General features: G+C 41.1%; 1 protein-coding gene across 2 annotated transcripts in view; it reads right to left on the reverse strand.

Moving 5' to 3' along the window:
• The window catches only part of rbm33a (RNA binding motif protein 33a), a 262,607-nt gene that overhangs the window by 199,183 nt on the left and 44,526 nt on the right, over positions 1–18,898 (reverse strand). For both annotated transcript variants that reach the window (XM_028804153.2, XM_028804154.2), the window contains exon 5: positions 465–795. In XM_028804153.2, coding sequence (XP_028659986.1) covers positions 465–795 — 331 coding nt within the window. The remainder of the gene's footprint in view (positions 1–464; positions 796–18,898) is intronic.

Below are 18,898 nucleotides of genomic sequence, written 5' to 3' on the forward strand. Positions count from 1 at the left end.
AGGTTATGTGTTTTTTTTCTGTTTTAATAAATAAATAAGTAGGAAAGAGCATCAATCATTTCAGCCATAAAACCGTAAGGATGTCTTTTAAAGGGGTCAATAATCTTTTCACCTTTGCAGGACTTTATCAGATCTTGTCTAAAGCCCAGATAAAAGACTTTGCATTAACCATCTCTGACAATTGGCAGCATATCTCTAACACACAAAGCAGCTCTTTTTTGCACAAGGGTACAATCCTCAAGGTCACAATTCTCAGCCAGCTCAGAGACGACAGAAGAGTATTACCTACCGCCAAACAAGCTGTCAACACAAAGTTTGTCAGAGTCAAGATAAATAAACTGGCAGTGAGTGATAATAGATCTAATTTTCACCCCTCCCTTGGGACATAAATAGATTTGAAATCAGCTTTTAAAACCCGACAGAAAGGCAATGTTATCTTTCAGGATACAATACAAAGGACTTACTTGAAATTCATCATCTAGTGGATCATTGATTTCAATGTCTAGCACTTCATCGTTGTAAATTTCCCCCTCAGCTTGTTCTGCCAGGTATCCTAGTTGGTTTTCCTCCAGATCTGCATCATCAATTTCATAATGCTCAGCATATACGTCCTGAGAATAAGCCTCCTCTCCCTCCAAATCTTCACCACCTTCATAGTTTTCAGCTGTAAGGTTGTCATTGCCTTCCTGCTCATAAGAAGAGTCTTCTAAGACTTGTTCGTGGTCACTTTTACCATAATCAAATGAGCTAACCAGGCCAGTTGTGGCATTTAAGCTGATTACAACACCTTCAGAACTGTTAAGGGCCAAAAGAAAGAGATGTGCATTAAATAGCTATTACAATACGACTTTAATAAGCAAAACTCACTAATTAAAAATTTTGAAGATAAAAATTAAACTTATGAACAATTACGTAAATGTTACAGAATTTACCACAGACTATATGTTAAAATGTCCTCAAACTGCAACACAGAAATGTTGTTACAAAAATGTCATTATTAAAACCTGTGTCACACTGCTCTCTCTTTAGCAGTGATCGGCACAGCTTTAGCTAACACAGATTTCTTCCCCAAAAAGCAAAGTATATCCAGATCAGGTGGCTGCAAAATCAGGCTAAATACACCTCAGTAAACATTTTTCAACTCCACAACTTAGAAAACCCTAAGGTCTGCCATTAAAATCAAAGAAACAAAGAGGTAAAAATATACAAAAATTGCAATAGAAGAGTGTTTATGTTATTTTTAAACGACAGCTCACTGCACTATTAAATAAAGCTGGGGTATACACACAAGTTTTAAGAAAAAGAAAAACCAAACAAAAAGTACAATGTATTATTTAGGATCTCTATACAAGTCAGACATTGCATGAAACAATTCCAATAGATTTACAATTTGTGCAAAAGCTCTGCGGGCATTATCATGAATAATTATAATACAAAGACAAGAAAGCTATTAAATGACTGGAGTTACGCTACCCTAATAAAGTAGTTAGAAAATCAGCAGCCACAACAGACAAATTGCTGTTTGTGTTGCTTACCAGTTTTAACTGGTGACCAGAATGCTTCCATTGGTATTGCACAAAAGCCTGTTACCCAAAATAATAAATAATCCTATTTTATTATTTGCCATGGTGCAAAACATCTAAAGACAAAAGGGTCTTCATTTCAAAATTAGAACACTTTGAGCAATGTGTGGCTAGGGAATCCATTCCCGGGCTCCCGGGATTACCGGACATTTTTGAAACTGCTGTAATTCCCGGGAAAACAGGAACGGCCAAGCTCGCATATACAGGTGCTGGTCATAAAATTAGAATATCATGACAAAGTTGATTTATTTCAGTAATTCCATTCAAAAAGTGAAACTTGTATATTAGATTCATTCATTACACACAGACTGATGTATTTCAAATGTTTATTTCTTTTAATTTTGATGATTATAACTGACAACTAATGAAAGTCACAAATTCAGTATCTCGGAAAATTAGAATATTGTGAAAAGGTTCAATATTGAAGACACTGGTGCCACACTTTAATCAGCAAATTAACTCAAAACACCTGCAAAAGCCTTTAAATGGTCTCTCAGTCTAGTTCTGTAGGCTACACAATCATGGGGAAGACTGCTGACTTGACAGTTGTCCAAAAGACAACCATTGACACCTTGCACAAGGAGGGCAAGACACAAAAGGTCATTGCTAAAGAGGCTGGCTGTTCACAGAACTCTGTGTCCAAGCACATTAATAGAGAGGCGAAGGGAAGGACAAGATGTGGTAGAAAAAAGTGTACAAGCAATAGGGATAACCGCACCCTGGAGAGGATTGTGAAACAAAACCCATTCAAAAATGTGGGGGAGATTCACAAAGAGTGGACTGCAGCTGGAGTCAGTGCTTCAAGAACCACCACGCACAGACGTATGCAAGACATGGGTTTCAGCTGTCGCATTCCTTGTGTCAAGCCGCTCTTGAACAAGAGACAGCGTCAGAAGCGTCTCGCCTTTGGACTGCTGCTGAGTGGTCCAAAGTTATGTTCTCTGATCAAAGTAAATTTTGCATTTCCTTTGGAAATCAAGGTCCCAGAGTCTGGAGGAAGAGAGGAGAGGCACAGAATCCACGTTGCGTGAGGTCCAGTGTAAAGTTTACACTGTTGGTCCATTGTGTTCTCTGAGGTCCAAGGTCAACGCAGCCGTCTACCAGAAAGTTTTAGAGCACTTCATGCTTCCTGCTGCTGACGAAATTTATGGAGATGCAGATTTCATTTTCCAACAGGACCTGGCACCTGCACACAGTGCCAAAGCTACCAGTACCTGGTTTAAGAACCATGGTATCCCTGTTCTTGATTGGCCAGCAAACTCGCCTGACCTTAACCCCATAGAAAATCTATGGGGTATTGTGAAGAGGAAGATGCAATACACCAGACCCAACAATTCAGAAGAGCTGAAGGCCACTATCAGAGCAACATGGGCTCTCATAACACCTGAGCAGTGCCACAGACTGATCGACTCCATGCCACGCCGCATTGCTGCAGTAATCCAGGCCTAAGGAGCCCCAACTAAATATTGAGTGCTGTACATGCTCATACTTTTCATGTTCATACCTTTCAGTTGGCCAACATTTCTAAAAAATCCTTTTTTTGCATTGGTCTTAATTGATATTCTAATTTTCCGAGATACTGAATTTGGGACTTTCATTAGTTGTCAGTTATAATCATCAACATTAAAAGAAATAAACATTTGAAATACATCAGTCTGTGTGTAATGAATGAATCTAATATACAAGTTTCACTTTTTGAATGGAATTACTGAAATAAATCAACTTTGTCATGATATTCTAATTTTATGACCAGCACCTGTATAGTGTGTAAAAGTGTAAAAATCGATAAAGAAATAACAGAGTTACAGTTGAAAATAATTAAGTGGCGCCATTGCTGCAGCTTGAACTTCAGACAACAGCTTTGAACAGCAACTTGAAATTGCAATGCGTCAGTCTGTTGCATCCGCATTATCTGCGCCAAGAAACTTGCAATCACAGAATGATGACAAGAAACTGGATGCATCAGTAAAAGCTGAAATGGCAGTGTTTCAGAGCAACGACAAGTGCGGGCGTTGTTTAGAACAAGTGTATCAGTATGTGTCCTACTTCAGTGGAGGCAGAGCGTGCTTTCTCAGCCGCTGGCGTACGGCTGGCGTACTTCTGCACGAAGGTGCGCTCTTGCCTAGATGACCGCACGCTGGACACGTTGTGCTTTCTACACTCTTATTACTGCAACTAAAGATACATGTACTTATATGACAGCAAGAACTGCTTGTAGATAAGATTAGTCTTTTATTTGTGTCAAAATATTGCAGCAGTTTTATTAAAAATAAGTGTCGGTTGTTCTAAAACCATTCACATGTGAGATGCCCATGCACTGTGTCATCCCCGGGAGCCCGGGATTCCTGAATTCCCGGGAATGGATTCCCTATGTGTGGCAGTGAAGTAAGCAGAAATTAACTAAAGTAAGCAATAAACCTCTCGAACCTAATGACATACATGAGTATCTGCCATGGTCTCAGTAAGAAGGAAATTGAATACTTAATATAAAAGTTAAATATAGCACTTGAAGTCAATGTCGTATTATATGACTGTTAGTCATGGGGAATGTCACCCTTGCTGACTGCAGTTGCTGATCTCATTGCCAGATCATGTCAATTTAAGGAACTAAAAAACAGTGACCATGTCTAATTTACTGACATCTATGCCGATCTTTATCACAGTTTTTTGTGACAGCAAATAGCATGCTACCTGAAGGAGGCATGGGGAGGTCAGCTGCAATTCCTTAAACGTAAATCCCACAAACATAATCTCAGTAGACATCCAAACAAGTACAGTGTAAACAATATGCGCTGGAGACTGCGGGTAGCTCCTAGATTCCGTTTAATTCGCCCCATGCACAAAAGATAACAGAATTTATAATAGATATTATCTGTAAAGATACAAGACCCTACACCATTGTTGAAAACAAGGTCTTTGAACTGCAGTATGCTATACCACAAGAAAGCAACTGAGTGAAGTTATTGCACCTAGGCTTTATGAAGATCTTTTGTAGTGAAAAGTCAAGCAAAATGACACCTTTTGCAAAGCATCACCATGTCTCTCTGGCCAGTAGGGAGAGAAGCCGTAACTTGTAACAGTTGAACATCTAGGGCAGCAGATTCACACATTAAAAACAACTGGGCACCTGTGGCAGATGTATTGCAGACAAGTGTGCTGCATGCCAGTTACACCACGAGCAACCACGCTGCCTATACAGTATGCAGATCAGCAGAGATAACTGGCTGTTGTTTCAAAAACCTTTTCTAGCATTTCGTATGTGCTGTTCCATTGCATGACCACATCAATCACAAGTTTGTGTTTTGCGAAGTCCAATAAACGTTGCTTCTCTTTAAGCACATGGCTTGGCTAGCAGTACTGCAACGATGAAAAAAGTTTGCTACATGCCTCATCTAACAAAGCAAGCAAGCAATTGTTGGAATTTTCAGAGCAGCCTGCGATACAAAAGTAAGCATGTGTGCAAAGCAGCCACCGTAAAGAAGCTCCATAAGCTGAACTACACAGATCATATTAGCGGAGTTGTCAGTCACGATAGACGGTTCTTTTTCTTTTATGTTTTATTCATTCAATGCTGCTGTCAACAAGCAACTGCTGTAGTTCCTTGTCTTAAAATGTTTGCTTTTTGTCTGAGGACTGTGGGGACATGTTTTTGAGACTTATTACCATGACTGTTACAAGTGAGCAACTGAAGATATGTGTAACTTGTAGAATTATAGAAAGATACAAGTCTTCCTGCTGTATCTTTAATTTCAAATAACTCAAAATTTTAAAAGGTCCAACAGAGGAATACATTTGGCTAACAGTTTAGTTGAAGAGTGTCTACATGGTAATTCATAAAACACAAATAGGTTATTAAACAACACTTATTATTGAGGAAGCAATATTTGATTATTATATATTATTATTGCGGGTAAATGCAGACAGAGGCCATTTATCTGTTCTCATCCTCTTAGATTTGAGTGCCGCATTTGACACTATTGATCATAATATTCTTAAGAATCGCCTTAGTCAATGGGTGGGCCTCTCTGGCAGTGTCTTAAACTGGTTTGAATCCTACCTGGCAGGGAGAAAATTCTTTGTTAGTTGTGGTAATTATAACTCAAAGACACATGATATTCTATATGGTGTTCCACAAGGCTCTATCCTGGGTCCGCTGCTCTTCTCAATCTACATGCTTCCATTAGGTCAGATTATCTCGGGACATAACGTGAGCTACCACAGCTATGCTGATGACACACAGCTGTATGTATCAATAGCACCTGATGACCCTAAATCTCTTGATTCGCTAACACAATGTCTAACCTGTATCTCAGAATGGATGAATAGTAACTTTCTCAAATTAAATAAAGAAAAAACCGAAATCTTAGTGATTGGCAATAATGGATACAGTGAGGCTATTAGAAATAAACTGGATGCATTAGGATTAAAAGTCAAATCGGAGGTAAAAAGCTTAGGGGTAACCGTTGATTGTAATCTGAATTTTAAATCGCATATTAATAAAATCACTAGGACAGCATTTTTTCACCTAAGGAACATAGCAAAAGTTAGACCTCTTATATCATCGAAAGATGCAGAGAAATTAGTTCATGCGTTTGTCTTTAGTCGACTAGATTACTGTAATGCACTCCTCTCAGGACTACCCAAAAAAGACATCAATCGTTTGCAGTTAGTGCAGAATGCAGCTGCTAGAATCCTTACCAGGAAAAGAAAATCCGAACACATTTCTCCAGTTTTGATGTCACTACACTGGTTACCTGTGTCATTCAGAATTGACTTTAAAATTCTGCTTATGGTTTTTAAAGCTTTAAATAATCTCGCCCCGTCTTATATATCGGAATGTCTGACACCTTATATTCCAAATCGCAACCTCAGATCCTCAACTGAGTGTCTCCTTAGAATTCCAAGAGCAAAACTTAAAAGAAGTGGTGAGGCGGCCTTCTGCTGTTATGCACCTAAAATCTGGAATAGCCTGCCAGTAGCAATTCGCCAGGCTAATACAGTGGAGCACTTTAAAAAACTACTGAAAACACATTACTTTAACATGGCCTTCTCATAACTTCACTGTAATTTAATCCTGACACTCTGTATATCCAATTCATTATAATAACCATTCAAAATCTGTACTAACCCCTACTCTCTCTTCTGTTTCCTTTTCCGGTGTCCTATTGGTGGTGGCTTGTGCCACCACCATCTACCCAAAGCACCATGATGTTCCAACAATGATGGATGGATTAAAAGCCAGAAGTCTGTATAACCATCAGCATCAAGTGACTCCGTGAGAACCCTAACTACAAAGAGGACTATTTCATTTATGTTAGGTAGAATGCCCAAAGGGGACTGGGCGGTCTCGTGGCCTGGAACCCCTACAGATTTTATTTTTTTCTCCAGCCTTCTGGAGTTTTTTTTTGTTTTTTCTGTCCACTCTGGCCATCGGACCTTACTCCTTCTTATGTTAACTAAGGTTGTCTTATTTTAATTTCTTATTTGTCTTTTATTCTTCTTTTCTTCATTATGTAAAGCACTTTGAGCTACTTTTTGTATGAAAATGTGCTATATAAATAAATGTTGTTGTTGTTGTTGTTATTATTAGCAAGATGATATAGATGATTTATAAAGTAGATGTTATTGCACTATATTAAAACAAGGAGCTCCCACCATAATATATGTGGACTCTGACGTGGTGATACATATGTTATTTAAATTATGGTGAATTTGTTCCAAATTTTCCAAATACTGATGTTAACTGTTCATTACTAATCAAGTACTTCTTCTTAAATGCCATTCCATGATTATCCATGTTATAAAAAGTCACTATGCAGACAAATAAAGTTTTACTGAAGTTTGTCACATTATATTAATGTTCGCCATGCATGGCTAAGTAATCTCTAAAAAGTCTCCACTACAAATAAAATCAATATCAAATCGAATCTTGGCATTTTAAATCGGAAATAAACAGGGACATCATTGCTATTACCCAGCCCTAATTCTCAATAAAAATTCATTGCTCGTCAACCCTCATGCACACAAGCCCACCACCTATGAAATCTGACAAAATTAAACTTATTTTGATTTTTCAGAGCAACGTTTGGACTAGTTACAGTGAGTCGCGGGGCATGTCACATTACACAACTGGAGTCACATGAGCATGTCATCAACTGCCTCCAGCTTGCTAAGTGTATGTAAATAAAGGCTACGACTGAAAAATATCTGGAAAAGTCATGTAATGTAACTTGACCTTATGCTACAGCATTTACTTCAATAACCAATCCCTCCCACTCTCTCCCATTAAATTTATCTATACCTTGCAAATTTGGCCAACACCCAGAAAACAAATATAGTTACAGATAACTACTGAATTTCAGAGTTAAAGCCACAATAACATCAATAAAATAAAAGTAAGCGGTCTGCAGTTTATCGATCCATACACAGACATATACTAAAACTTGACTTCTTCAGCTATTTTTATATCTGAACAGTGAAAAATTGTGGCAAGAACTGCACAAAAGGGCATGTATATAAAACACAATGAAATCTACAGTTAATTAAGAAAACACAATACCGGAAATAATTAATTATTCCTTTTTTCGTGTTAAGACTGAATAGTGTCACTTTACAATCACATTTATTTGCCTGGAAGAAGCATTCATCCAAAGCAACTTACAAAAGAATTCAACATAATCCAGAAAACAATTGTTCCCAAACAGTCCATCATACAAGTGTTAGGCCGGGTTTATACTTCACGCAATGCGTGCTCCTGCGGACACTACTAATAAGCAAGCGGTGTACTGTTCATACTTCCACGCGTACTTTATGTAAATATGGAAGATTCCACCAGATGGCAGTGCGAGATATTATCACTGTGAGAAAATGTTCGGCTTCACTGTGTGAATTGCATGAAACATCCATTAAATTCCGAGGACAGCTTACCATAATTTCTCTGAAAATGATGGATGTTTAATGATTAAATCCATCAATAGAGGGATGCGCCCATTCCAGCATACACATATACACACACACATACACACATATATATATATATCCATCCATCTTCTTCCGCTTATCCGAGGTCGGGTCACGGGGGCAGCAGCTTGAGCAGAGATGCCCAGACTTCACTCTCCATGGCCACTTCTTCTAGCTCTTCCGGGAGAATCCCAAGGCGTTCCCCAGGCCAGCCGGGAGACATAGTCCCTCCAGCGTGTCCTGGGTCTTCCCTGGGGCCTCCTCCCGGTTGGACGTGCCCGGAACACCTCACCAGGGAGGCGTACAGAAGGCATCCTGATCAGATGCCCGAGCCACCTCATCTGACTCCTCTCGATGTGGAGGAGCAGCGGCTCTACTCTGAGCCCCTCCCGGATGATTGAGCTTCTCGCCCTATCTTTAAGGGAGAGCCCAGACACCCTGCGGAGAAAACTCATTTCAGCCGCTTGTATTCGCGATCTCGTTCTTTCGGTCACTACCCATAGCTCATGACCATAGGTGAGGGTAGGAACATAGATCGACTGGTAAATTGAGAGCTTTGTCTTATGGCTCAGCTCCGTTTTAACCACAACAGACCGATGCAGAGCCCGCATTACTGCGGACGCCGCACCGATCCGCCTGTCGATCTCACGCTCCATTCTTCCCTAACTCGTGAACAAGACCCCGAGATACTTGAACTCCTCCACTTGGGGCAGAATCTCGCTCCCAACCCTGAGAGGGCACTCCACCCTTTTCCGGCTGAGGTCTCGGATTTGGAGGTGCCGATTCCCATCCCAGCCGCTTCACACTCAGCTGCGAACCGATCCAGAGAGAGCTGAAGATCACGGCCTGATGAAGCAAACAGGACAACATCATCTGCAAAAAGCAGTGACCCAATCCTGAGTCCACCGAGCCAGACCCCCTCAACACCCTGGCTGCGCCTAGAAATTCTGTCCATAAAAGTTATGAACAGAATTGGTGACAAAGGGCAGCCCTGGAGGAGTCCAACTCTCACTGGAAACGGGTTCGACTTACTGCCGGCAATGCGGAACAAGCTCTGACACCGATCGTACAGGGACCGAACAGCTCTTATCAGGGGGTCCAGTACCCCATACTCTCGGAACACCCCCCACAGGATTCCCCGAGGGACACGGTCGAACGCCTTTTCCAAGTCCACAAAACACATGTAGACTGGTTGGGCGAACTCCCATGCACCCTCCAGGACCCTGCTAAGGGTGTAGAGCTGGTCCACTGTTCCGTGACCAGGAGGAAAACCACACTGTTCCTCCTGAATCCGAGGTTCGACTATCCGATGGACCCTCCTCTCCAGAACCTCCGAATAGACTTTTCCAGGAAGGCTGAGGAGTGTGATCCCTCTGTAGTTGGAACACATCCTCCGGTCCCCCTTCTTAAAGAGGGGGACCACCACCCCAGTCTGCCAATCCAGAGGCACTGTCCCTGATGTCCATGCGATGTTGCAGAGACGTGTCAACGAAGACAGCCCTACAACATCCAGAGCCTTGAGGAACTCCGGGCGTATCTCATCCACCCCCGGGGTCCTGCAACCAAGGAGTTTTTTGACCACCTCGGTGACCTCAGTCCCAGAGATGGGGGAGCCCACCTCCGAGTCCCCAGACTCTGCTTCCTCATTGGAAGGCATGTTAGTGAGATTGAGGAGGTCTTCGAAGTACTCCCCCCACCAACCCACAACGTCCCGAGTCGAGGTCAGCAGCGCACCATCCCCACCATACACAGTGTTGACACTGCACTGCTTCCCCCTCCTGAGACGCCGGACGGTGGACTAGAATCTCCTCGAAGCCGTCCGAAAGTCGTTCTCCATGGCCTCCCCAAACTCCTCCCATACCCGAGTTTTTGCCTCAGCAACCACCGAAGCCGCATTCCGCTTGGCCTGCCGGTACCTATCAGCTGCCTCCAGAGTCCCACAGGACAAAAGGGACCAGTAGGACTCCTTCTTCAGCTTGACGGCATCCTTCACCGCTGGTGTCCACCAACGGGTTCGGGGATTGCCGCCACGACAGGCATCGACTACCTTACGGCCACGGCTCCGGTCAGCCGCCTCAACAATAGAGGAACGGAACATGGCCCATTCGGACTCAATGTCCCCCACCTCCCTCGGGATGTGGTCGAAGTTCTGCCGGAGGTGGGAGTTGAAGCTACTTCTGACAGGGGGCTCTGCCATACGTTCCCAGCAGACCCTCACAACACGTTTGGGCCTACCAGGCCTGACCGGCATCCTCCCCCACCATCGGAGCCAACTCACCACCAGGTGGTGATCAGTTGACAGCTCCGCCCCTCTCTTCACCCGAGTGTCCAAGACATGTGGCCGCAAGTCCGACGACACGACCACAAAGTCGATCATCGAACTGAGGCCTAGGGTGTCCTGGTGCCAAGTGCACATATGAACACCCCTATGCTTGAACATGGTGTTCGTTATGGACAATCCGTGATGAGCACAGAAGTCCAATAACAAAACACCGCTCGGGTTCAGATCGGGGGGGCCATTCCTCCCAATCACGCCCTTCCAGGTCTCACTGTCATTGCCCACGTGAGCATTGAAGTCTCCCAGCAGTACGAGGGAGTCCCCAGAAGGTGTGCCCTCCAGCACCCCCTCCAGGGACTCCAAAAAGGGTGGGTACTCCGAACTGCTGTTCGGTGCATACGCACAAACAACAAGTATGCCCACACCCGCTCGGCGCCTCTCACCGGGGGCAACACCAGAGTGGTAGAGAGTCCAGCCCCTCTCAAGGAGAGGCGAGGGAAAACGCTGTCCAAATTTTGTATTCATCATGGAGGTTTTGATGAACTGCACTTTGTCTCATCCCTCACCTGGGACCAGTTTGCCTTGGGTGGCCATACTAGGGGCATAAAGCCCCAGACAACAGAGCTCCTAGGATCATTGGGACACACAAACCCCTCCACCACGATAAGTTGGCGGTTGAAATAGTTTTACTGTCAAATAATGCAAAGAGTACGCGACACGTGTTTCACCCTAATTCTGGGCTCATCAGGCGTACACACTCACTGCATCCCCTCTCGGGAATCGAACCTCGAACGTCAGCACCAGAGGCGAAGCCCCTAATGCTGCACTACGGCGTGTGGTTCGTTCATTTGACAGCATGTAGATCGGGGTAATTACATTCATGGCATTCGTAGTCTGAATCACAATCTGATTGTATGGGTGGTTACTTATGTGCAGCAGTGCAATACAAATAAATTCTGTACAAATCATACAATGTGATTTCCTGAATTTCTTTTTTACATTCTGTCTCTCACAGTGGGAATGCACCTACAATGTGAATTTCAGACCCCTCCATGATTTCTAAGTGGGAGAACTTGCAAAATCGCAGGGTGTTGAAATACTTATGTTCCTCACTGTATATACACATACATATACACATATATATATATATATATATATATATATACATATATATACAGTGATCCCTCGCTATATCGCGCTTCGCCTTTCGCGGCTTCACTCTATCGTGGATTTTATATGTAAGCATATTTAAATATATATCGCGGATTTTTTGCTGGTTCGCGGATTTCTGAGGACAATGGGTCTTTTAATTTCTGGTACATGCTTCCTCAGTTGGTTTGCCCAGTTGATTTCATACAAGGGACGCTATTGGCAGATGGCTAAGAAGCTACCCAACTTACTTTCCCTCTCTCTCTCGCGCTGACGTAGGGGGGTGTGAGCAGGGGGGCTGTTCACACACCTAGACGATAGGGACGCTCGTCTAAAAATGCTGAAAGATTATCTTCACGTTGCTACCTTCTGTGTGCAGCTGCTTCCTGTAGGACATGCTGCACAGTGCTTCGCATACTTAAAAGCTCAAAGGGCACGTATTGATTTTTGACTTTGTTTTTCTCTATCTCTCTCTCTCTCCCTGCTCCTGATGGGCGTGGACATGAGCTGGGAAAAGTTCGCTCACGTTCTAAGTCGGTGGGGGGATGGAATAGCCGGCTGCTGGCAGCTTGTCTTTTATCAGCACATTTAGAGGACAAAGGATGCTGGCGGAGAGGTGTGAACGGATTTAAGAAGCGATTTAAGGTGGGCCGGATATACGAGTTTTTTTGTAGGCTCTAGTAATTCTAGTGTTAAATGGCACTTTTGCCACTCGCAATAAGGCTCACGTATCGTGTCTACTGGGAAACACAGTGAATGCGGCGTCTATCTATATATGTGTATGTATTAAAACTTGAGGTAGTGGTGACTACTGACAGTGCCAGCAGTCAGCTACTCCACAGTGCCTGCGGTCAGGGGTTCAATTATGACTCCTAACAGCAAACGACGTCTAGCTCACAACATACCCATAGAAAAACAAATACGAGACTGCATGGATAAAAACAATGAACGAAGGCGCCTACAACGCGCTTCTGAAACACCAGAACCAAACAAGTCATGGCTCCAAAAAGAAATAGCTTTACTACAAATATATTTCTTTTATTAAATGAAAACTTTCCCAGGATGCTCCCACCCTCCATGATCTTACATCCCTACAAAGATTGGAGGGAACAGAAAGTAATTGCCATTCTTGGATTTGCGATTCTTTAGAGAATCGGGGGTTTACTGGTAACATTATAAAAGGCACCTTCCGAGCAACAGCAAGTTAACATTTCTAATTCTGTTTTCTTTTTTATCTGAACAGATACCAGCAGAAACATTTTCTTTTATCTGGGAACAGCATAAACAGTCTATGCTTAGTTCTATGTTTAGTACATACACTGTTAACCCTCAATGTTACTGTTATTGTGCATAACAATTAGTGTTGGTGAAATTCACCACAGCAATTTTCACAGCAGATATGCTGGGTTTGCCAGTGACCTTTCTCAACAAATATTTTCCTGGAAATTCACCTTAGGCCAGATTAAGAAAAACTTTTGTTCCCAGCACCCTATGATGCTTTGTATGGTCAGCACGACATCACAAAACTGTCGCAGTCATGCACAGAACTTTTCTACAGACCTATTATAAGATCAGTGCTGGCACAACCCAATCAATACTTTAGCTGGATTTCCATCCCATGTGTTAATAAAACAAAAAAACATGCCGTTTTTTCATTTGAAAGGTTATATTAGCTCAATGTTTGTCAACCATTAGGTGGGCTACAGATTGCCATCAGTAATTCGCAAGTGGGTTACAGTGATTAGCCTAAGTCAGGGGTGGGCAGATTCAGTCCTGGAGGGCCGCAGTGGTTGCAGGTTTTTCTCCAACCCAGTTGCTTAATTAAAAACCAATCCTTGCCAATTATTTAATTTCATGGCTTGCTAGCGCTTTAAATCTGCTATGTAAGGCCATTCTCATATCCTAGATTTGTTTTCCTTTCTAAGGATATCATCCAAATGATTTGAAGTCTAAAACAGACGAGTTATTCTCAGTGCTTCACTTTTTTCTCTTCACTTTCCTTCCAAGTATTTAATTAAACCCAGTAGTGCATGATGAATACACACAGGTGTAAATGGTAACAAGCTAAATGGAGAACTGCTGGTTTCTTTTGTCATTTGCATGTTATTGCTAATAAGGAACAATTAAAAACCAAGACTACAGCTGTTTAAGACTAACATAAGCAATAAGGGTTCAAAATCTTAACGAGCGAGACAACTAAAGTGAAGCAGAAGTGTTACTTGAGCAATGAGTGCTTCTTATTAAGCAACTGGGTTGGAACAAAAACTTGCACCCACTGCAGCCCTCCAGGACTGAATCTGCCCACCCCTGGCCTAAGTGATTGACAATCAACAGTGCTTGCTGTACTATATGGTTTCCTGTTTCTATGTCATCTCATTTCACAGAGAAGAACCCTTCCTGCCTGCTCTACCAATCACACTTTTTTTTTTTTACCAAGGGGGTTGGGTTTGCTTTGGTAGGTTGTGGGTCTTCAATGTATGTAAAAAGGCAAAACTGAGTCACGGATACAAAAAGATTGAGAAACATTACATTACCTGATCATAATGTGAACATCATGAGAACTGCCAATGAATATATATAATACTGTGATCCCTGTGGACTGGCAAGCATAATTAGCCATGTGCACAGCTACAATTTCAATACAAACCTTAAATTATCCCTCCCCTCCCTGATCCTGAGTAAGAATGAGACCCCATTAAATAACGGATTTATTACTATTTACAAGACATTTCTTTGATCTTGATGGAAGATAAAAGAGCACCTACACAGAGTCTCAACTTCAAACAACAGAATGAGCCAGTCCCACGCTGCCAGTTTGTGACATGCCCAAAATGTGCCGAAAAATTGGAACTCTGTGAGCACAATGATTTAGTTTTTGTTTACATCTCAACTCTTATTTCTACCTTTTTTTAACATTTGTTGTATTTTCTTTGCTGTATTTGTTCCATTTGCATCTTTTGCTGTTTGAGGTATAGTACAGCAGAGGTTAGCATTACTGTCTCATGGCTCAAATGACATTTTTGGCCAAAAAAATCGGTCCAGCATATTTGGAAAACACTTCCACAGGCCTCATTGCACAAATTATAATCCACTCAGAACTAGTTCAGTTCGGCAAAGTTCTTGAACATTTCCATAGTTTTACCAAACTCATGATGAAGCGAACTAATAATCAAAAGGGTGTGTCTTTTCAAACTGAGGCCTATTACACTAGAAAAACAACCTAACAAATGTTCTTTGCTCTGAAGAGTTTCACAATTATATCATCAGTGCAGGTTCAACCCATATATTGAGACCTTACTGTAATACCCTTAAATCTAACCCTAGACAATGGCCATACTTAATGCTTCTACTTTTTAGTTCTTAAGTTAACTGACTCCTGGTATATCTAGCAATAATTAGGTTATTTACTGATTTTTTTTCCATATGACATAGGACACACATAAAGTTAGGAAAATTGTCAAATGTCATTTCTTAAATGAGTAAAAATGACAAAACATACTAACCAATAAGCAGTGGATATTTGATCTTAATTTGCACCAATTACAGTTCACATCTGTGAATAGCTTTCTGTCATGGATCTTTTTCCACTTTCCTATTCCCTAGTCACACCTATTCAATCCTTGAATCGGCTAATGGATAAAATGTTTTCTAATTACAAATGACCAAATAAAGAATCACAAAATAAGAGGTACTGAGACTTATTGTAGTTCACACACCACAAAGAGATGAGGGAGAAACAAGGAATCAATAGGCCGCAGATATAATATCAGAAAAAGCGCCATCTTTTAATTATAAATCATGGCACCACATTTCCAGCACCTATGAACTGTCGACCATACTGAAGCAATTTAATCACCTCAAGGTGAAAGCTCTCTCCTTATTATGAAAATTAATTATTTTTTTGAATAGGCAAAGGATCACCACAGTGATCAAGATAGCAGACATGATGGTCGTGATACTATCTATATGCACAACAACTATAGTCCCTTTCTTTACTTCAGGAAATTAACACTGAATTCCTGGGTCACTGAAATATATGAACAAAAATATAGCTTATATTTCAGAACAATTACTCCTGGGAATACACGTTCTGTGCATGAATAGAAAAAAGCCATAACAATATATTAATATTAAGATCTACAAAAAAACATGAAAACATTGAGATTATATACACTACTGGTACCATGTGTGCTGAAAACAAACCAGATTAAAGTTCTCTCAGATCTTCATTTTAAAATGAGACCAAGACAAGATACAATAATCACAATTAAGCTGGCAATGATATAATTGTGTTTAGTTCAGCTTACTAGTCAACAAATACTACTATTTATAATCAATTCAGAAATACAAACCTCTGAATTTAATTTTGCTCTACCAATTACTTATAATCGGTAAACTGAACTGAAATACAACATTTAATTATTAAAATGCACAAAAGTACAGAAGTGGTAAAAGTGAGCTTTCCCCCACAAACTCCCCATAGACAACTTACGTAAAAAATTAAATTACAATTACTGTTATATTAAACAATAAAGATTGAATAAATCAATACATTTCAGTCAGGAAATAACCCATATAGGGCGACACGGTGGCGCAGTGGGTAGCGCTGCTGCCTCGCAGTTGCGAGACCTGTGGACCTGGGTTCGATTCCCGGGTCCTCCCTGCGTGGAGTTTGCATGTTCTCCCCGTGTCTGCGTGGGTTTCCTCCGGGCACTCCGGTTTCCTCCCACATTCCACAGACATGCAGGTTAGGTGGATTGGCGATTCTAAATTGTCCCTAGTGTGTGCTTGGTGTGTGGGTGTGTTTGTGTGTGTCTTGCGGTGGGTTGGCACCCTGCCCGGGATTGGTTCCTGCCTTGTGCCCTGTGTTGGCTGGGATTGGCTCCAGCAGACCCGTGACCCTGTGTTCGGATTCAGCGGGTTGGAAAATGGATGGATGGAATAACCCATATAACATAACACAATTATAGGCATGTGTGTAAAATGTACAAAATAAAATTTTACCTTATAAGTGTGAAACCAACTATTTAATGTCACTAATTACAAAAATGTTATACATTAAATTTTTGAACTTTGTGTATAAAAAAAGTCAAAACATAAGCAATATGTTGATCTGATTTATAAAAAAAAAAAAAAAAAAAAAAGGGTTTACACAATACTTAGTGTTTCAGACCTAGGATTAAAAAAAAAAACAATGGCCCACTTGTGCTCAACAACCACGTTAGAGTAATTCTGTGTTATAATTACCAGACATGTTTAAGTAAAAAAAATAAAAATGAAACTTATCTGTTAGAAAAACAGATTAACTGCATCTTACAGTACTCATTTCAAGAATGTCTACTTCACAAAAAGTTCATTCTTTTATTTTAGGTCCAGTGAAGAAGTCACTTTGGTCTGAAGATAGCTGAGAGGAAGTTACCATCTCTCTCCATCATGGCTACTTTTCTCAAGAAAATGAAAAGCTTTGCTATGGAGCAGATCAATTCCTTACATAACATCATGCAGAGTAACCACTCTGAGCTGGTATGAATGCTTTGACAGATAATATCAACACCCTACAAAAACATGTAACTTCTGTCAAGTCCGTGACTACCTACCACTCTAAGGAGACTCCTGGCATCAACACTGAGGTAAACTCACTAAAGAAAAAAACTCACTTGACAGAGGACCGCCAGAGAACAATAACTTAATGCTAGCTGGCAAAAAGACGGATGGAGAAAAATGATATGCTAGCCTTTCTCCATGAGCATTGGCCTCATTTCCATCTAGGACTTTCAGTCGTGCATAGACATGGCACACAAGCTACACAGTGAGCAAGATTATGCCCTCCTGCAATTATGAGATTTATTAATTACTAGAATCTATAAAAAGTTTTAAGTGAGGCAAGAAAGGTTCATCATCTCTCACTCATAAAAATAAAATAACCACTGCGAGGAAAATAATGAATATCTTGATCAAGAGGGTGAAAGCAATAGGGGCCCCCTAGTTGAATGAGGTGCGCCAGTAGAAACAAGACACGTTTAGAAAATTTGTCAACAAGCAGACGTTTTTGTGTATTATTTTTACCATGGTTGAGCACATCAGAAAGCCTCCTTTGTAACTTGTCCCTTTGACACGGCACAGCATATGCCAGTACAACTGTGGAGATGAAAGACCACGTATTGCTTCAATATAACTTAATTTAAGGGTCACAAGCAATTAAGCAGCCTACAGCCTACATATTCCAAAACAGATTGTGAGTTTGTTTCAACAACTGAATTTATATAAACACATGTGTACAGGAGAAAATTCATGTTATGATAATAACATTGCTACTGTAGCAGCTTGACCTGTGACATAAGACTGTTAACATCAAATTGTCTCCTCTTCCCGAATTGTACCTCACTTTAAAAACATCTGTGAAAACATAGCAGAAGACCAGGAAATGGTGGGGATGCCATTTTGATTATTTTATAACCTGCGAACAGATGGAGATTTTGTGAGACTAGGAATTGCCAAATTGGTTTACAGCTTAAGAAAGTGAGGGTTACATTAACAGTCAGCCAATCCAATGTGTATAACATCGCATTCCAAAATCCCATGTTGAATTTTACAATAAAAACGACTTGTGCAAGAGATGTCAAGAGAGGGTGAGTCACGTGCAACCATTTTATCTGTTCATTAGCTAATGCATTTCATGAACATCGATTGCTAGATGAAAAACCACCCTATGGCATTCATCTTTGATATCTCTAATTCTTCATAAGCTTTTTCTAAAGACTATAAATATCCAAACTTTACTATGTATACTTTATACTTTTCACTACTGGTGTAATTGTTCTTTAATTAATACCAATAACTGAATATTTTCTTGGAGACCAAAAGTAATATTTAGGTCTGAGGCACATCTAAGACATTGTACATTGTTTGTGCCTATGATAAGCAAGTC

Source organism: Erpetoichthys calabaricus, chromosome 6, assembly GCF_900747795.2.
Source record: "Erpetoichthys calabaricus chromosome 6, fErpCal1.3, whole genome shotgun sequence".
Taxonomy (NCBI): domain Eukaryota; kingdom Metazoa; phylum Chordata; class Cladistia; order Polypteriformes; family Polypteridae; genus Erpetoichthys; species Erpetoichthys calabaricus.